At 38.3% G+C, this 21962-nt stretch overlaps 1 protein-coding gene across 1 annotated transcript; it reads left to right on the plus strand.

The window, feature by feature from the left end:
• Nucleotides 1-20385: 20385 nt before the first annotated feature.
• Nucleotides 20386-21327, plus strand: LOC126076373 (olfactory receptor 6C76-like). Its single transcript, XM_049884910.1, has one exon. It carries the CDS (start codon nt 20386-20388, stop codon nt 21325-21327), a length of 942 nt encoding a protein of 313 aa, XP_049740867.1.
• Nucleotides 21328-21962: the final 635 nt, after the last annotated feature.

A 21962-nucleotide genomic window follows, 5' to 3' on the forward strand; every position in this document is an offset into this window, starting at 1 on the left:
TCCTCGGAATATACCCTAGAGATACAAGAGCCTTCACACAAACAGATATATGCACACCCATGTTTATTGCAGCTCTGTTTACAATAGCAAAAAGTTGGAAGCAACCAAGGTGTCCGTCAACAGATGAATGGGTAAATAAATTGTGGTATATTCACACAATGGAATACTACGCATGGATAAAGAACAGTGACGAATCTTTGAAATATTTCATAACATGGAGGAACCTGGAAGGCATTATGCTGAGCGAAATGAGTCAGAGGCAAAAGGACAAATATTGTATAAGACCACTATTATAAGATCTTGAGAAATAGTAAAAACTGAGAAGAACACATACTTTTGTGGTTACGAAGGGGGGAGGGAGGGAGAGGGTTTTTTATTGATTAATCAGTAGACAAGAACTGCGTTGGGTGAAGGGAAAGACAACACTCAATACATGGAAGGTCAGCTCAATTGGACTGGACCAAAAGCAAAGAGGTTTCCGGGATAAAATGAATGTTTCAAAGGTCAGCGGAGCGGGGGCGGGGGTCTGGGGAACATGGTTTGAGGGGACTTCTAAGTCAATTGGCAAAATAATTCTAGTATGAAAACATTCTGCATCCCACTTTGAAATGTGGCATCTGGGGTCTTAAATGCTAACAAGCGGCCATCTAAGATACATCAATTGGTCTCAACCCACCTGGAGCAAAGGAAAATGAAGAACACCAAGGTCACAGGACAACTAAGAGCCCAAGAGACAGAAAGGGCCACATGAACCAGAGACCTACATCATCCTGAGACCAGAAGAACTAGTTGGTGCCCGACCACAATCGATGACTGTCCTGACAGGGAGCACAACAGAGAACTCCTGAGGGAAAAGGAGATCAGTGGGATGCAGACTCCATATTCTCATAAAAAGACCAAACTTAATGGTCTGACTGAGACTAGAGGAATCCCGGCGGCCATGGTCCCCAGACCTTCTGTTGGCACAGGACAGGAACCATCCCCGAAGACAACTCATCAGACATGAAAGGGACTGGCCAGCGGGTGGGAGAGAGATGCTGATGAAGAGTGAGCTAATTATATCGGGTGGACACTTGAGAGTGTGTTGGCAGCTCTTGTCTGGAGGGGGGATGGGAGGATAGAGAGAGAGGGAAGCTGGCAAAATTGTCATGAAAGGAGAGACTGAAAGGGTTGACTCAATAGGGGGAGAGCAAGTGGGAGTACGGAGTAAGATGTATGTAAACTTATATGTGACAGACTGATTGGATTTGTAAACGTTCACTTGAAGCTTAATAAAAGTTAATAAAAAAAAAAAAATGGTATCTGGGGCCACCCTCTCGGGGTTTCTCCAGTCTCTGTCAGACCAGTAAGTCTGATCTTATTTTTGTAAGTTTGAATTTTGTTCTACATTTTTTCTCCATCTCTGTATGGGACCCTCTATTGTGATCCCTTGTCAGAGCAGTCAGTAGTGGTAGCCAGGTACCAGCTAGTTGTGCTGGACTCAGTCTGGTGGAGACTGTGGTAGTTGTGGTCCTTTAGCCCTTTAAACTAATCTTTCCCTTTTGTTTTTGGTTTTTTTCATTCTCTCTTGCTTCCGATGCAGTGTGACCATTTGAGTATCTTAGTTGGCCGCTCATAAGCTTTTAAGACGTCAGACTCTACTTAACAAGGTAGGATGTAGAACATTTTCTTTATAAACTATGTTATGACAATTGAGCTAGATGTACCCCGAGACCATGGTCTCCAGCCCTCAGCCAAGTAATTCAGTCCCTCGGAGTTTTGCTGTGACTATAAAGCTTCTATAACCTTGCCTTGGTCAAGTTGTGCTGACTTCTCCGGTATTGTGTTCTGTCTTTACCCTTCACCAAAGTTATCATTTACCTATTGTCTCTTTAGCTTTTTCCATCCCCATCTCTCTCCTCCCTCATAACCATCAAAGATTGTTTCTTTCTGTATGTAAACATTTTCATGAGTTTTTATAATAGTGGTCTCATACAGTATTTGTCCTTTTGTGATTGATCTATTTCACTCAGCATAATGCCCTGCAGATCGGTCCATGTTGTGAGATTTTTTCAGATTCATTATCATTCATTATCATTGCTTAGTATTTGCCACGAGACCAGAAGAACTGGATGGTGCTTAGCTACGATTACTGAATGTTTTGATCTAAGAAGATTCCTGATGAAAAAGGAGACAGTGCGGAACACAATTTCAAATTCTCACAAAATCCAGATGAACCCTTGACTCTATTGCCTTGAGATAATCTTTAAACCTTCAACCAAAAATATCCCCTGAAAACTTCTTAAAACCAAATAATATTTCAGATTAACTAGTAAAGAGTGTCTGTCTTTAGCATTGTGCTTTTTTAAGAACAATGTATATAGAATCAAACCTACAACAGCAACTGGAAAGATTAGACAGGAAACTTAGAAGGTAGTGAGTTTGTTAATAAGGAGGAACAATTTGGAAAAGGAGGGTAAGTATTGTTGCATAACTTGAAAAACGAATTCAATGTCACTGAATTGTATATGTAAAAATTGTTGAAATTGTGTATGTTCTGCTGCGTATAGTCTCAACAACAACAACAAATACAATAATTATTTCAAAAAAAGAAGTGTTGCCAACCTGGAGGAGAGGAGAGTGATGTGTACTCAGCCAGACACTGAGTCTTAGCCTCAGCAAAGCTTCCGTAAAACTAAGAAGGTGCCTACCTCAGCTCTCTGTTCCCTCACAAGTCAGATTCTGGAACTTTTTGGAAAAGGCTGCCCTGGCCACCCTCTGGGACACAGCCACACTACTCCCCACCAAACTCTATGTCCCTTTCCCTGATTCTTTTCCCTTCTCTGTGGTGACCTCTGAGAATACTTTCTGTATTATGTATTGGTTTAGTTTTGATCTTCCAGTTAGCATGTTATCCATATGGTCATAGGGACTTCTCTGGTGCTTCTCAGGTGTAGAGAATTGCTTAGCATATTCTAGATGCTCAATACATGCTGTGTGTGCATGCATGTGTGCACAAGATAAATGATAGAGACAAGATGGAGAGTGAGTACAACATGGATGGTGGAGACAAGACAGAAAGGGAATAGAAGACACAATACAAATACAAGATGGAGGACAGAAACAAGATAGAGAATAGAGACAAAATGGAGGGTGGAGACAAGATGGAGGGTTGATACAGTATAGAAGGTGGATACAAGCAAAACGGTGGAGACAAGATGGCAGGTGGATCCAAGATAGAGAGTGGATACAGAATGAAGAGTAAGGAAAACATGCAGAGTGGATATAAGATGGAAGATGGACACAAAACACAGGGTGGAGACAAGAAAGAGAACTGAGAAAAGATGGAGCATAGATACCGTATGGAATGTAGAGACAAGATGGAGAATGGACACAAGGTGAGAAATGGAGAAGATGGAAGGTGAAGAAAAAAGAAGAATCTAAGGGGAAGACAAGATGGAGGATGGATATAGGATGGCAGGTGGAGACAAGATAGAAGGTGGAGACAAGACGGTGAGTGGGTACTAGATGGAGTTTGGAGACAATATGGAGGGTGCAAGCATAATGTATGAAGGAGACAACATAAAGGATGGAGATAAAGTGTAGAATTGAGACATGATGGCGGGTGGAGAAAAGATGGAGGATGAAAAAAAGCTGAAGGATGGAGACAAGATTGTAGGTGAGACAAGATGGAGGATGGATCCAGATTTGTGATGGAAACCAGATGCAGAGTTGAGAGACAATGGATGGTGGAGACAAGATAGAGATTGGAGATAAGATGGAGAGTGAAGACAAGATGAAGGATGATGAGATGGTGGGTAGAGACAAGATGGAAGATGGGTACTAGATGGAGGGTGGAGATCCTATGGAAGGTGGAGACACATTGGGTGATGGAGACAAGATGGAAGATGGAGACAGACAGAGGATGAAGACAAGTTGGTGGGTGGAGACAAGATGAAGTACGATAGGTGGAAGTAAGATTGAGGATGGATACAAGATGGAGGGAGGGGACAACATAGTGGGTGGAGGAAAGTTGGAGGATAGATACAGGATGGAAAGCTTATATAAGATGGAGAGTGGAAAGAAAATGGAGGATGGATACAGAATGGAAGTTGAAACAAGATGAAGAGGGGAGATAAGATGAAAATTGGAGACAAGATAGAGGGTGGAGACAAAATGGCATTGCTTAAATAACTATGAGAGCATACCACTGGACTGAGTCAGGATTCCAGAATTCCAGGAAAGAGCTGATGGTTTCATCAATGGCTAACCTAAGATCATTTTAGGTTACTTTATTGATTTGGAATCATTTCTTTTTTTTTGTTCACTAAGCACTCCCCTCATTCCTGTAGGCTTCTGATTAGATTCCAGAGATCTGAAAAAAATCAGTTTTGTCAGTTTTGCCAGCTTAATGGTTATTTCAGTGGAGAGATTGATTCTTCGAGTATCCTACTCTGCCATTTTATGTTACATGACCCAAAGTGTAAGCTATTAATTTTGGTGATGTCCAATTTAACTGTATTTTCTTTTATGACTCATGCATAACCATGACTCTAACAAGTAGTACGAAAGTTTTCCTTCCTCATGAATGTTTTTCAGAGATTCATTTCAGCTCCTCTCCTCTAAAGAAAGAAGTTTAAAAAATGAATAAATAAATTTAGTCAAATAATACTGGGTATATACACTGTTCAAAGGTCAGGGATTCCCTGGCTGATATTGGTATAAGAGTGAAATAACATCTTCAATTAGATTCAAGCTAGTAGATTTCATCTTGTCTTTACAATTACCTGAATAATATGAAAGAACTGTTTACTGTAATCATGATTTCCAGTCTCCAAAATGCTCCTTGCTATGCAAAGGAGTAAGTGCTGCTTTGGCTTTGATTAGCATGGTAGAGCACGGACCACATAGTCAGGTATTCCCATGACACCATAAATTGCTGCCTGGAATCAATTATGATACTGATCCAACTCAAAGTTTACCATAAAATATACAATACTCGCTTGGGGGACATCTAGCTGGGTTGACATAGTACAGTTGATAAAAGAAAATGTTCTACATCCTACTTTGGTGAGCAGCCTCTGAGGTCTTAAAAACTTGTGAGCAGCCATCTAAGATATTTCACTGGTCACACCCCATCTGGAGCAAGGGGGAATGAAGAAAACCAAAGGCACAAGGGAAAGATTAGTCCAAAGGACTAATGGACCACAACTACCACAGCCTCCGCCAGACTGAGTCCAGCACAACTGCATGGTGCCTGGCTACCACCACTAACTGCTCTGACAGGGATCACAACAGAGGGTCCCAGACAGAGTTGGAGAAAAATGTAGAACAAAATTTATACTCACAAAAAAAGATCAGACTTACTGGTCTGACAGATACTGGAGAAGCCCCTGGACACCCTTTTATCTCAGTATTGAAGTCACTCCTGAGAACGATAGAGACTGGGGAAACCCCAAGAGTATAGTCTCTGGGTACCCTTTTAACTCAGTATTATAGTCACTCCTGAGGTTCACCTTTCAGTCAAAAATTAGACAGGCCCCCAAAAAGAAACAATAATACATGTAGCTTAACCACATATAAAAGAATGGGCTTATCAGCCCAGGGGCAGGGATGAGAAAGCAAGAGGGGAGAGAAAAGCTGGGCGAATGGAAATGGGGGAACCAAGGTCCAGAAGGGGAGAGTCTTGACATGTCACGGGGTTGGCTACCAATGTCACGAAACAAAATACGTATTAATTAATAAGAAACTAATTTCCTCTGTAAACCTTAATCTAAAGCACTATATATATATATATGCAATACTGGGTTGCATATTTTATCTATTCTCTCTAAATCCAAGAATGACAAGTATCTATTTTAAGAAAGCTGCAATGCTTCGTTATATCACTCGACTAAATATGCAGGAAGAACCTCAGTTCTATTCAGAAAACTAATTATTAACCCATTTTTGCTCTACAGAAGTCATCAAAGTTTGGATTTCTTCTAACCCCCAATTAATTTGCAACATTGTAGTTCATGTTTTCTCATTGAAATACACTGGAGAACCAAGATGAGGCCCTCTTTTAAAGCCTAAGAATATAGGTAGAACCCTACAGTCCTCCAGCATCTAATTGCTCCCAAGGGGACCCAATTAAAAAGTGTTGCCAAAATTAACTGCAGTGTAGATTCATTACTTTTTCAGTCTCCAGGGAGGTTTTTATTATACTTGCCTCAAAAACAAAATCTTTTTTTTTGGAAAACTTGAGTCACTCAGCAATGTCAGAAAAATTGCAAAATATGTGACATTTAAATACAAGAAGAAGTATTTTTGGAGATATGCTGATTGGATTTTCTCATTCTCATAGATCCAGTTTTTAGACTGAGAAATGAATTGTTTACAACAGGGGCACTCTGCATAAATTTGTTACATTTTACATATCAAGTACCAGCACAAAAGTGAGTTTGTTTGATAAAAGTTGTAAATATGAAGGAAGACTTTTCTACCTAAAACATTATGATTCTCTTATTATAGATACTCAGCAAAATCTTTAGGTTTAAACTATAGGACAATCATCTATGACAATCACAAAAGTAAGTACTATGTGTCCTCTTTATCCGTAATCAGTGATCTTTCCAAATCACAGAACTCTAACAATTGCTTTCTTTGCTTTGCACCATGAGGGCACTTGGTCGATGTTTGCATTATTTTATCTGTCTATATCTTCCTGAATTTGTCACAGGTAAACTAAGGCATGAATCACACGTGCCTGAAGAAGTAGTCAGGCAGCATTTTCCTAGCCAGACCTCATCTGGTATGAATTTGTACAGTCATTTCAGAGCCAGGATGCATTGACAGATCCATTCCATTGTCATCTACCCCCTTTTCGATCCTTCACACTTTGACTCTGTTCATAAAATCAGATGATTCTCATGGTTCACCCAGTAATCACTGAGGCTGTTCCTCTCTTCCTAGCAGTAGTAGCAGCAGACCGTGCTGAGTTACCCAGGTAACTGTCTTTCAGGACGCTGAGCCTCTGCCTCACTGGGATTCTAAGATTCTCCTTACCTAAACTTCCCATTGTGTTGACAAACCTCACTACTAGTACCTAGATCAGTCAGTATTGACTAAATCAGAGTAACTGATGCATGGATAAGAGTGTCTAATCCCTACAGCTAAAACAAACCCCTGAGTCTTGAAGCCAACTCTAAGCTGGGCTGAGTATAATCTGTTCAATTATTCATTCATTCTTTCATCATATAAAGTTGAACCTGAATCTGTGTTAAGTACTGAAAATGGTAGAGTAGAAGGCAGACATGCACCTTGGGCTAGTTATGTAATCCTTCTGTACATCAACTTCTTCATATGCAAAATGAGTCTCTTAATAAAACCTACCCAGAGTATCATTGGGCATAAGGTAAGGGCTTCATAGATCTTTGCTATAAGGCATATATACATAAGATTATATTTTATGTTACATGATTATATTATCTTTGGTGTTTTATTATGTCTGTTGTAAAATATTTCCTTTTCCCAACATGTCCTTGGACACTAAGTCTTGAAAAACAAGAAATATATCATATTTTTGAAAGCAGCATTTGATAAAGTCTGACTTATGCATCAACCTTCTGAAATAATATATTATTCTTTTTTTAATTAATTTTTTAAATTGTATTTTAGATGAAGTTTTACAGAACAAACTACTTTCTCATCAAACAGTACACACGTTGTTTTATAACATTAGTTAATAGCCCCATGACATGTCAGCTCTGTCTCTATTCTCAACCCTGGGTTCTCTATTACCAGCTTTCCTGTTCCTTCCTGTACCAGGGTTGGTGCGCCCCTTTAGTCTTGTTTTGTTTCATGGGCCTGTTCAATCTTTGGCTGAAGGGTGGTCCTCAGGAGTGACCTCATTACTGAATAGGAGGGGTGTCCAGGGGCCATATTCTCAGGGTTTCTCTAATCTCTCTCAGGCCAGCAAGTCTGGTCTTTCTTTTTGAGTTAGAATTTTGTTCTACATTTTATTCCAGCTCTGTCCAAGACCCTCTATTGTGATCCCTGTCAGAGCAGTAAGGGATGGTACCCAGGCACCATCTAGTTGTACTGGACTTAGTCAGGTGGAGGCCATGGTAGATGTGGTCCATTAGTCCTTTGGCCTAATCTTTCCCTGTATCTTCAGTTTTCTTCATTCTTCCTTGCTCACAAAGGGCTGAGACCAGTGGAGTATCTCAGATGGCCCCTCACAGGCTTTTAAGACCCCAGACACCACTCACCAAGGTAGAATGTAGAACATTTTCTTTATAAACTATGTCATGCCAATTGAGCTAGATGTTCCCCAAGACCATGGTCCTCAAAGCCCTCAGCTCAGCAATTCAGTCCCTCAGGGAGTTTGGATGAGTCTACAGAGTTACTATGACCTTGCCTTGTACAGGTTGTTCTGGGTTCCTCAATATAGTGTATTGTCTTACCCTTCACCAAAGTTACCACTTATCTATTGTCTATTAAGTGTTTGTCCTTCCCCACCCCTCCCTTCCTTCCTGATTATCAAAGATTGTTTCTTTTTGTATGTAAACCTTTTCATGAGTTTTTACAATAGTGGTCTCATGCAGTCCTTTTGTGATTGACTTATTTCACTCAGCCCAATGCCCTCAGGATTCATCCACGTTATGCGATTCTTAGCAGATTCATCTTTGTTCTTTATCATTGCATAGTGCCCTATTGTGTGTATGTACCAGTTTGTTTATCCATTCATCTGTTGGTGGGCATCTAGGTTGTTTCCATCTTTTTGCTATGGCGAACAATGCTGCAATGAACATGGGTGTGCATGTGTCTATTCATGTGACAACTCTTATTTCTCTAGGATATATTCCCAGGAGTGGTATTGCTGGATCATATGGTATATCTATTTCTAGCTTTCTAAGGAAGTGCCATATCATTTTCCAAAATGGTTGTATCATTTTGCATTCCCACCAGCGGTGCATAAAAGTTCAGATCCCTGCAGCCTCTCCAACATTTGTTATTTCCTGTTTTTTTGATTCGTGCCAGCAATGCAGGGGTGAGATGGTATCTCATTGTGGTTTTTATTTGCATTTCTCTGATGGCTAGACATCGTGAGCATTTCCTCATGTAGTCTGTAGTCTGCTTGGATGTCTTCTTTGGTGAAGTGTCTGTTCATTTCCTTTGCCCATTTTTTAATTGGATTATTTACTTTTTCATTGTAGAGGTGTTGGATTTTCTTGTAGATTTTGGAGATTAGATCTTTGCCTGATTTGTAATAGCCAAAATTCTTTTTCCCAGTCAGTAAGTTCTCTTTTTACTGTTTTGGTGAAGCATTTTGATGAGCATAAGTGTTTAATTTTTAGAAGATCCCAGTTATCTAGCTTATCCCCTAGAGCTTGTGTGTTGTTGGTTTTGGTTTGTGTCCTGTTAATGCAGTGTATTAGGGGCTGTAGCATTGACCCTATTTTTTCTTCTGTGAGCTTCATAGTTTGTGGCTTTATATTTAGGACTTTGATCCATTTTGAGCTAGTTTTTGTATATGGTGTGAGGTATCGGTCCTATTTAATTTCTTTGCAGATGGGCATCCACTTTTGCCACCACCATTTGTTAAAAAGACTGTCTTTCCCCCATTTAATAGACTTTTGGCCCTTGTCAAAGATCAGGCGATCATTAAGTGGATGGATTTATATCTGTTCTCAATTCTGTTCCATTGGTCAATGTATCTGTTGTTGTACCAGTACCAGGCTGTTTTTGACTACCGTAGCTGTATAGTAGGTTCCGAGGTCACGTAGTGCAAGTCCTCCTGTTTTATTCTTCTTTTCAATAGTGCTTTACTTATGTGGGGCTTCTTCCCTTTCCATATAAAGTTAATGATAAGCTTTTCTATCTCTTTAAAGAATGCTGTTGGTATTTGGATTGAGATTGCATTGTATTTATAAATCGCTTTAGGTAGAATTGTCATTTTCACAATGTCTACCTATCCATGAGCATGGTATGTTTTTCCATTTATGTAGATCTCTTTTGGTTTCTTGCAGTAGTGTTTTGCAGTTTTCTTTGTATAGGTCTTTTACTTCCCTTGTTAGATTTATTTCCAAGTGTTTTATTTTTTTAAGGGGCTCTTATAATTTTTTTTTTTTTTCTGATTTCCTTTTCATCATTCTCTTTATTGGTGTATAGGCATCCAACTTATTTTTGTATGTTTGTCTTGTATCCTGTTACCCTGCTGAATCTTTCTATTAGTTCCAGTAATTTTCTCATGGAGCCTTTTGGGTTTTCTATGTACAGTATCATATCATCTGCAAATAGGGATAGTTTAACTTCTTCATTACCAATTTAGATGTCCTTAATTTCTATCTCTTGCCTTATTGGTCTAGCTGGGCTTCCAACACAATGTTAAATAGGAGTGGTGATAAAGGGCATTCTTGTCTTCTTCCTGTAATATGTTATTCTTAATGGGAATCATCTGATTCCATTCATAATTTATATGATTATCGATACTATAGGGTCACTATGAGTTGGAATTGACTTGATGGCAATGGGTTTTTTTTTTTGTTGTTGTTTTTACTTGAGAAATCCAAAAGAAACTTTTTTCGCTGTGGCTTTCTTTATTAATAATGACTGGCATTGTGAGTTTGTCAACTTTAGTTAGAGAGCTATTACCAGGCCTTTTCCACTTGTTCTTCCCTATGTGATGGTGGTTTCCAACTCCTATGGGAGTTGCATTTTCATGTATGTAAAAACATCAGCAAAAGAAGGTGTGGTTTTGAGCAACGGTGTTGTTGCTGTTGTTGTTAGGTGCCATCAAGTCAGTTCTGACTCTGAGCAACCCTATGCACAACAGAATGAAACACTGCCCTGTCCTGAGCCATCCTTACAATCGTTGTTATGCTTGAACTCATTGCTACAGCCACTGTATCAATCTACCTCGTTGAGGGTCTTCCTCTTTTCTGCTGACCCTGTACTCTGGCAAGCATGATATTCTTCTCCAGGGGCTGATCCTTCCTGACAATACGGACAAAGTATGTAAGACACAGTCTCACCACCCTTGTTTCTAAGGAGCATTCTGGTTGTACTTCCTCTAAGACAGATTTGTTTGTACTTTTGGCAGTCCATGGTATATTCGATATTCTTCACCAACACCACAATTCAAAGGCATCAATTCTTCTTTGGTCTTCCTTATTCATTGTCCAGCTTTCACATGCATATGATGTGATTGAAAATACCATGGCTTGGATCAGGTGCACCTTAGTCTTCAAGGTGACATCTTTGCTCTTCAACACTTTGAAGAGGTCCTTTGAAGCATATTTACCCCATGCAATGTGTCTTTTGATTTCTTGACTGCTGCTTCCATGGCTGTTGATTGTGGAGTGGATCCAAGTAAAATGAAATCCTTGACAACTTCTATCTTTTCTCCGTTTATCAAGATGTTGCTCATTGGTCCAGTTGTGAGGATTTTTGTTTTCTTTATGTTGAGGTGTAATCCATACTGAAAGCTGTGGTTTTTGATCTTCATTAGTAACTGCTTCAAGTCCTCTTCACTTTCAGCAAGCAAGGTTGTGTCATCTGCATAATGCAGGTTGTTAATGAGTCTTCATCCAATGCTGATGCCCTGTTCTTGTTCATATAGTCCAGCTTTTTTTTCTTGTATTATTTGCTCAGCATACAGATTAAATAGTTATGGTGAAAGAATACAACCCTTACACACACCTTTCCTGACTTTAAACTAATCAGTATCCCCTTGTTCTGTCTGAACGACTGCTTCTTGATCTGTGTAAAGGTTCCTCATGAGCACAATTAAGTGTTCTGGAATTCCCAGTCTTCACAATGTTATCCATAATTTGTTATGATCCACACAGTCGAATGCCTTTACATAGTCAATAAAACACAGGTAAACATCCTTCTGGTATTCTCTGCTTTCAGCCAGGATCCATCTGACATCAGCAATGATATCCCTGGTTCCACATCCTCTTCTGAAACTGGCCTGAATTTCTGGCAGTTCCCTGTCAGCATACTGCTGTAGCCGTTTTTGAATGATCTTCAGCAGAATTTTGCTTGCGTGTGATATTGATATTGTTCTATAATTTCCACATTCGGTTGGATCACCTTTCTTGGGAATAGGCATAAATATGGATCTCTTCCAGTCAGTTGGTCAGGAAGCTGTCTTCCATATTTCTTGGCATAGACGAGTGAGCACCTCAGCGCTGCATCTGTTTGTTGAAACATCTCAATTGATATTCCATCAATTCCTGGAGCCTTGTTTTTTGCCAATACCTTCAGAGAGCAAAGGTGTAGCAGTGCTTAATACCTCTGTTGCTCCCATGTTGAATCCCTTTATTTACACATTAAGGAACTAGCAGGTGAAACAGGCCCTTAAGGACTTAATCAAGAAACGTTATTATCAAGCAAGCACTAATTGTTATAAAATCTGTAGCTGAAACCACAAATAAATGCAAATCATTGTTCTATGTGGTAGATATACACAAGAGTATAAAGTATGAAAAGATCCCTGCCATTGTAGAGCTTTTTTCTAGTGAGGGAGACACACATTAAATAGCAAACATAACAAATAAGTAAATTTTATTTTTACCTAAAGTAAGTACTCTAGTAATTGATAAATGCTACAAGAAACAGGGACTACAGTAAGGAAATAGTGGTAGAATTAAAATTAAATAGGCTGATCAAAGATTTCACAGTCATTTTAAAGCTCTTTTTTGTTTTATTTTTTCTACATTCAAACTTATTTCTGTGTATAATTAATCTTTTTTCTTTTCTGAAAATTTCCCAGGTGCAGGTGTTTCTCTATCACATGTATCAAATGTAGGGGGATTGTGAAGTATGACTGTAAAATATTACTCTTTGCCTTAAAAGATATGTAGCAAGCATTAGTAACATATTCAAAACCTACCTGAAAATAACTTAGCCTAAAGAAATTTTCATTGCAGCCTAGAGTTAATTGATAAAATGAGCCCTAACTTCAGTACTTAGAAAACTATTCTTTTTATTATTATTGTGGTTGTAAATATGTGTATAACACAACATTTGCCAACTCAACATTTTTAGTGTGTACAATTCAATAATTCCAATTACATCAATTATTTGGGCAACCATCATTTTGTTATAATGTTTTTTTTCTTTGTTTTCTTTAAAGAATGGGCTTTGATTACCCCTTTGCTCTTATTCCCTTTTTCTGTTGAATCAGATATTCAGAATCTGTATATGGAGAAATACCTGAGAAACAATTACATTCTGTTATGAAGATGGGTTATTTTAAACTGTCCAGATTTCTGTTCCACCAACTCTATTCCATCAGGAATATTTATCTAGATCTTTTCAGATTGCACACCTACTACTAAACAATAAAGAATTGTGAGGAAAAGATATCCAATGAAGTGCTATAAACAGGGATAATAGGAATGACTGCTTTCATATTGCATTTAGCAGCTTGCTTTTTTGGGGGGGACATATATTATTATAATTTCATAATCTAATGATGGGAAATGATAAAGTTCAGTCATTAAGTCACTGAAATTAGTGTAGATTTTGCACACATCTATTGAACATGTCCTAATGGCACAGTGTTTAAGAACTTAGCTGCTAACCAAAAGGCTGGCAGTTCAAATCCACCAGCCACTCCTTGAAAACCCTGTGAGGCAGTTCCACTCTGTCCTATAGGGTCACTATGAGTTGGAATAGATGCCATAGCAATGAGTTTTTTATTGAACATGCACATAAGGATTAAAAAAAAAAAAATTTTGACAGCACTCAAATAAATTAAAGAAGTCTAAAGACTAATCACATAGCTTTGCTATTGAAAATAATTACTCTAAGTATCTCACATTATTAAATTATTTAATTAATATGAATGAAAATATTGGAATTGAATGTAAGTTCAAGACATTTGGAATTAATAATGATAAAATTAATCAAATTAATCAACCAAAAAATTTGTTAAACACTAAAAAATATATAATGGATATTAATAAAAAATAAACCTTAAGGTTGATACAAAAGCTAATTAGTAAAATAATCTCTGCAATTCTTACACCATAAAAAACACAATTACAACATAAAACATCAAACCGAAACCAAACCCAGTGCTGTTGAGTCAATTTCGACTCTTAGCAACACTATAGGTCAGAGTAGAACTGTGCTGTAGAGTTTCCAAGGAGCACCTGGCAGATTCAAACTGCTGACACCTTGGTTAGCTGCCATAGCACTTAACCACTACCCCATCTGGGTTTCCACATAAAATATATAGGGTGAAAATATTCCTATAAAAGACAGCAAAATTGTGTAATTACATGATACTAGGATAGTAGTGGTAATATATACAATTATATGAAAATTTATTTGAAAACGTGTGGGAAAAAATGAATTAGCAAATATTCATAAAGTAGCATACAGCCTGGATATGTATTTTAACAATGGAAAGATTTATTAAAAAACACAAACTTCTAAGAGTTGTATCTTTTATTAATATCTTATTGTTGTTGTTGTTGTTAGGTGCCGTGGAGTTGGTTCCAATTCATAGCGACCCTATGCACAACAGAACGAAACACTGCCGGTCCTGAGTCATCCTTACAGTTGTTGCTATGCTTGAGCTCCTTGTTGCAGCCACTGTGCCAATCCACCTCATTGAGGGTCTTCCTCTTTTCTGCTGACCCTGTGCTCTGCCAAGCATGATGTCCTTCTCCAGGGACTGATCCCTCCTGACAACATGTCCAAAGTATGTATGATGCAGTGTCGCCACCCTTGCCTCTAAGGAGCATTCTGGCTGTTCTTCTTCTTGTAAACTTTAAATGAATAAACAATTCACTAAAAGTACATTCACATAAATAGTAGCAGCCCCACAAAATAGTTGAAAAATGTTTGCTATTAATATGTAAAAACTCTATAAATGTATGCATATATCTTCTGTATAACTCTAATATAGTAAACAAATAAAATAAAGAGAATGCAATAGTATAAGATGAGGGACACAAAGACACTTAATTATTAGAAAATTCTGTGATATAATGCAACATGTTATCCTTTAAATAGGTCATAAGAGTAAAATAATTTTAAAAATATCATAATATGCTACTATTGGGCCATTAATCTTCAAGAAAAATAGAAAATCTTTTAACATATAAAAGTAGTATGCCAAAGCCATAAAGAAAATATATATTAAATGGACAATTAAAATCTTATTCAGAGGTGAAAAACTAGTATCATTCATACTAATGGCAACAAAATACACCCACACCTCACTTATCAACATATTTAAGTTCCAAAAACCAGGACATTAAGTGAAATCATTATTATGCAAAAATGGAGGTTGACCACATCAGAATAAAAAATGGAGGATGACTACATCATTACATAACTGCCAAATTACACCATTATATAACTGCCAAGCCACTGAGATTCATGATACAGCCAAACTGACACATAACCTTAGCCATCATAGCCTGTGTTGCTCTTGCCTAGCACTTTGGCTTTCATTAAACAGGTAGGTTGTTAATGTGCAAAATAGTAGGTATATTTTTTTAATACTGTCGTAAATGCAAACTGTCAGATAACGAGAAAGCCAATAAGTAAGAAGCAGGTATAATGATATCTACACTCACCATTATTTATTAAATGCGCTAAAGACTTTTGTTCCAGGAAATTTTTAGCCAATGCTGAGACACAAAACAGAAGCAAGTTCCATATAAATTCAAAATAAGAAGACAGAGTCTATTTTTCCAGATGATATGAATGGTTTCAAGATAAGCTTAAAATATGATTATGAGTTCTTATTCAGATATTTAGTAAAATTCACCAGGAAAGCTATCTGGACTTTGGCTCTTCAATTTCTTTTTTGGTATATGTTAAATTCTATTTTTCTACTTGTTAAACGTTGTGATCCTTAAGGTTGTGTGTCAACTTGACTGAGCCATAATTCTCAGTGATTTGGCAGTTATGATGTAGTTTGGCAGTAGTATAATGATATAATCACATTCATGATGAGATCTGATGTAATGTAATCACGTCCATGATGGGATCTGCTGTGAGTAGCTAATCAACTGAAAGGAAGTTTCCTTGGGGATATGGCCTGCATCCAAAAGAGGGTGGACTTTCTGGCAAGGGTTGGGGGTTTTTGCTCTTGTGGATCGTGCATCTGCCTCCTGTTCATCTGGCCTCTGGTTCTTAGAACTTGAACTAGCAGCCTATCTGCTGTCCTACCTGCTGTCCTGCCAGAGCTTAGTCGGTCTCTGTAGCCTACGAGCCAGAAGAAGCCTCCAGCCTGATCCACAGACTTGGGGCTTTTCAGCCTCTACAACCACATGAGCCATTTCCTTGATATAAATCTCTCTATGATTTATGTACTTTACTGGTTTTCCCTCTCTAGAAAACCCAGCCTAAGACAAACGTTAGTTCAGATCTTCTAGTTCTTTTTAGGTTAGTTTTGGTAATTTGTGTTTTTTCTAAGAATGTGTCATTTCATCTAAATTCTCTAAGTTGTTGACATACCATTCTTAATGGCATACCTTATAGTCTTGATGTATTACTGTAAAATCTGTAGTGATGTCCTCTCTTTTATTATTGATTTTAGTAATTCGAATATTACCACTTTTTCTCTTGGTCAGTCATGCCAAGGATGAGCTGACAAAACCTGACAGAATGAAAGGAGAGAGAAATGTTTGACAACTTGAGCTGGTGTAAATTGCTGTAATTTGATGACTTTCTCTGGACTGGAATTTGCTTATGGAAGCAGATGCCAAAAGTTCCAAATAGAACAGAAGATTCTTCAGACCAAGGAATATGTTTGTCTCCTCAAAGTACTCATTTGATAGGGTTGGGCTGCCTAAAACTAGGGGAGATAAAGGCATGAAGTGTTCAGTTTGTATAACTTCATTGGTGTGCATACCCTAAAAATGAAGAGAACGAGGAAGGATCCTCACTGAACATTTTCCTCTTTTCCTGATGGTTCTGGGGAAGAGAGGGTGAGGAATGGTGTTGATAGGATTATATGATTCAGTTGTGGGCATTGATTGTTAACAAATTTGTGATTGTAAAAACTGTAATTGTAGAAGCAGTAACCATGAAATAGTGGACTAAGGGGGAGGTACTGCTGGACTGGGGTACAGTGGCTGAAAGGAAAGTCCCTTAGAGGTTTTGCTACATTGATACTTCGTGAGACTCAGAGCAAGGGAATAATCTTCTTGCAGTTAAATTTTATCAGAGGCCTAATAAGGTGAAGACAAAATAACTTTTGGAGAACCTGACCAGGCCAAATGGATACCTTCAGCAGAACTAAATAGCTGGTACATAAGTTACCTTGCCCTGAGGCCTCTTTGCCCTACTGAAGGACTAATTGTTAGTGACTGCTTTAGACTGGTAAAATGATTGGGAGTGGATTTTATCCTCCAAGTATGAAAGAATTATGGCTAGAAAAGCCAGGGGGTGGTCTGTGGTGCGAAGGATCATTTTTATGTAGCCTTTCCCCAAATATAACTTGTACCTTCACCAAATGACAGGGTGGGCCTATGCAAGTGAGGTACTAGTGGCCCACCAAGGATGACAGCTGTGTGAGATGAGACAGTGGGCTTTCTGGCAGTTACAGTGGGTGTTCCAACCCACAGAGTGAGAGAGATGAATGCCTCCGGGCCAAGATTTCTTGATGGATTAGGGTGCCTCTGGGCATTTGGTGGAGTTAGGATTGCCAACCCGTGGAGCAGGACAGCTGAGTGCCTTTGGGCCAAGGATTCCTGTGCCCCTGGGCACTTATTGGTAGAACTATTTGTAACACTTGCCCTAGCCAGACAGAAGCTGGGCCGAGGTGCCCAGAGGCTGGGGGCCAGAGAGATGGCTGTCTGTAGTCATGGTTGAAAAGAGGCTGCTTTGATCGAAGAACTGTATCCTCAGTTGTTTCTGATCCTGAGCTATATAATCTGTTGCTTCCCCAATAAACCTCGCAATTGGGAATATGGTCTGTGGGTTCTGTGTGGCCATTGTAATGAATTATCAAACCCAGCAGAGAAGCAGAGAGTGCCGTGGGAGGGACAGCTTTTTTCAGAATTGGTAAAAAGTTTAGAGGGTGAAGGTATGTCTGACCTCCACCTCACAGGAATCAGTCTTGGCCTGTTGATGCTGATAAGGAGTCTCTCTGTCCCCCTCATGAAGTTAGAGAAGTCAGATGCCTCTGCCATGTCATTTTTCAACCCCCTCTTGCTTCCCTTGGCCCCTTGGGTCCATAAAATGGCAGAAGCCTTTTGTTCAATTTTCCTCAGCATTAAGACTGTTTTCCCCTCACAATTGTAGGTCAGCTGGCTGACCTTCATCTTGTTTTGTTCTGTGGGGAAAATGGAACATTGGGGAGACAATATTTTTCTGTTTTTTGCCCCTTACCTGCACAATAAGCAGTAAGTGAGTAAAGACTTGATACTCTGAGTTCTGCTCCTTGTCCTAATTGACCACCTCACTATGGTATCTGACAGCTCAACAGCACATACGTTAGTAGGCTTAATTGTTTTCTACATTTCTCTGAGGATCTGTTTATTTTTCTTCATTCCTTTCTCTCTCTGTTCTTTAGATATTATATAATCTCTTTTGCTATCAACTTGCCCTTATAGACATATATAGAATACTACAACAGGACCAAATTATACATTCTTTTACAATGCACATGAACATTGTATAGAATAGGCCTCATCTTAGGCCACAAAGCAAGCCTCAACAAAGTCCAAAATATTGTGATAATACAAAGCATCTCCTCTGATCATAGTGCCATAAAAGCAGAAAATAATAACAGGAAGAACAAGGGAAAAAAATTTTTAAAAACTTGGAAACGGAATAACAACTTGCTTAAAAACCACTGCACAACAGAAGAAATCAAAGATGGAATCAAAAAAGTCCTAGAATCAAACAAGAATGAAAATATATCATACCAAATTTCTGGGACACAGAAAAGGTAGTGTTCAGTTGTCAATTTATAGCAATAGATGCACACATCAAACAAGAGATGTAATCAAAACATTGGATTTATAACTCCAACATGTTGAAAGAGAAGAGCAAAAGAAGCTCAGAGCCACCAGAAGAAAGGAAATAATAAATATCAGAGCAGAAGTAAGTGAAATAGGAAAACAATAGAAAGAATCAACAAAACCAAAAGTTGCTTCAAGAATCAACAAAATTGACAGATGATTGGTAAAACGGACAAAAGAAAACCAGGAAAGGAAGCAAATAACCCAAATAAAAAATGAAATGTGGGACATTACAGGAGACCCAACTGAAATAAAAAGCATCATAACAGTGTACTATGAAAAAGTGTACTCCAACAGATTTGAAAACCTAGAGGAAATGGATAAATTTCTAGAAATACACTACCTACCTAAACTAACACAAACTGAAGTTGAATTTCTGACGAGACCATAACAAGAGAAGATATCGAAAGGTAAAGAAAAAAAAAAATCTCCTAACAAAACAAAAGACCTGGTCCAAATGGCTTCACTGGAGAATTCTACCAAACATTCAGAGAAGAGATCACACTAGTACTATTCAAACTATTTCAGAACATAGAAAAGGAAGGTATACTTCCAAATTTGTTCTGTGAAGCCTACATAACCCAATACCGAAAGCAGACAAAGACACAACACAAAGTGAATATGACAGACGAATATATCTTATGGATATACCAAACTGAAAACCAAACCCACTGCCGTCGAGTCGGTTCCGACTCATAGCGACCCTACATGCAAAAATTCTCAAAGAAATCCTAGCCAATAGAATTCAGAATCATATGAAAAAATATATAAGGCATCACAACCAAATGGGATTCATACCAGCTATGCGAGGATGATTCAACATTATAAAATCAAAGTAACCCACCATATAATTAAATCAAAGGAAAGGAATCACATGATTGTCTCAATCAGCTCAGAAAAGGCCTCTGATAAAGTCCCGCACTCATTCTTGATAAAAGCTCTCAACTAAATAGGAAAAAAACCATTGCCATAGAGTTCATTCCAGATAAGGAGAGAAGAAACGCTGGTTGCACAGTGGTTAAAGAGTTCACCTACTAACCCAGAAGTCAGTGGTTTGTGCCCACCAGCTTCTCTGTAGGAGAAAGGTGTAGCAATCTGCTTCTGTAAAGATCGTTGCCTTGGAAACCTTGTGGGGCAGTTCTAATCTGTTCTATAGGGTTGCTATGAGTCTGAATCCACTCAATAGCAGTGAGTTTCATTTTTTAATTTGTTTTGGAGAAGGGGATGAGATAAGCAGGATCAATCCTGGGTTCTGACTGCTATGTGAATGGTTATAATCATGGAAGCAAAAGAACGTGTGAATTTCAATTGAGTTACTTTACTTTTCCTATCACTTTAATTTATACTTAGTAATGATTTTTTAAATTTAGAAGTAACTTTTTTTTTTCCAGCTTTCATGGAATTCTGAAGACATTTAACCATGAGAAACCATCCAATGGTGACAACATTTATTGTTGTTGGACTAACTGATGACCCAAACTGGCAAATTGTAATTTTCCTTTTTCTATTTCTAACATATTTATTGAGTGTCACTGGAAATTTGGCAATTATCCTGCTCACTCTGTTGAATTCCCAACTCAGAACACTCAAGTATTGCTTTCTTAGGCATTTTTCACTTTTAGAAATGTCATTCACATCTGTCCGTATCCCTAGGTACCTGGTCAGCATTGTGACTACGGATAATATGATTTCCTATGGTTCTTGTGTAACACAATTGCTTTTTGTCATCTTCTTCGGTGCATCAGAGTTCTTCCTGTTGACTGCCATGTGCTATGACTGCTATGTGGCCATCTGCAAACCCCTTCACTATGCAACGGTTGTGAACAACAGAATCTGTACCCAGCTGGTTGTTACCTCTTGGTTAGCTGGGTTGTTAACCATCTCTCCTGGACTTATCGTATGCTTGGGGTTGGAGTTCTGTGATACTAATATTATTAACCACTTTGGCTGTGACTATTCTCCTGTTCTGAAACTCTCCTGCACAGACACGTGTTCCATAGAATTGTTAGGTTTTATTTCAGCCATTGTCATACTGCTGATAACACTTGCACTGGTGATGTTCTCCTGTGCATATATTCTGAGAAAAATTCTGAGGATCCCTTCTGCACAGCAAAGGAAGAATGCTTTTTCCATCTGTTCCTCCCACATGATTGTTGTCTCTATCACTTATGGCAGCTGCATTTTTAGGTATATTAAACCTTCTGAAGAGGAAAGTGTCGCTTTAAACAAGGGGGTAGCCGTGCTCAACACTTCAATTGCACCTGTCTTAAATCCTTTTATATATCCCCTAAGAAATAAGCAAGTAAAACAAGCCCTGAAGGTTATAGTTCAAAAATGTAACATTACCTTAAAAAAACTTTAGCTTTTCAGAATACAAACCATTACTAAAAACGCCAAAGAAACGAGATAACTGGGAGCTCCTAAAAATCAAACACCTGTGCTCATCCAAAGCCTTCACAAAAAGAATAAAGAGACTACCTACAGACTGGAAAAAAGTTTTCATCTATGACATCTCTGACCAGCACCTGATCTCTAAAATCTACATGATTCTGCTAAAACTCAACCACAAAAAGACAAATAACCCAATTAAAAAATAGGCAAAGGATATGAACAGACACTTCTCTAAAGAAGACATTCAGGCGGTTAACAGATACATGAGGAAATGCTCTTGATCATTAACCATTAGAGAAATGCAAATCAAAACTACAAGCAGATTTCATCTCACTCCAACAAGGCTGGTATTAATCCAAAAAACACAAAATAATCAATGTTGGAGAGGTTGTGGAGTGACTAGAACACTTATACACTGCTGGTGGGAATGTAAAATGATACAACTACTTTGGAAATCAATTTGGCACTTCCTTAAAAAGCTAGAAATAGAACCACCATATGATCCAGGAATCCCACTCCTTGGAATATATCCTAGAGAAATAAGAGCCTTTACACAAACAGATATATGCACACCCATGTTCATGGCAGCACTGTTGACAATAACAA

This window comes from Elephas maximus, chromosome 4, assembly GCF_024166365.1.
Source record: "Elephas maximus indicus isolate mEleMax1 chromosome 4, mEleMax1 primary haplotype, whole genome shotgun sequence".
Taxonomy (NCBI): Eukaryota; Metazoa; Chordata; class Mammalia; order Proboscidea; family Elephantidae; genus Elephas; species Elephas maximus.

Bases quoted from the DNA above. Each gene is read 5' to 3' on its own strand.
- LOC126076373 (XM_049884910.1), top strand. From the start codon at position 20,386: ATGAGAAACCATCCAATGGTGACAACATTTATTGTTGTTGGACTAACT.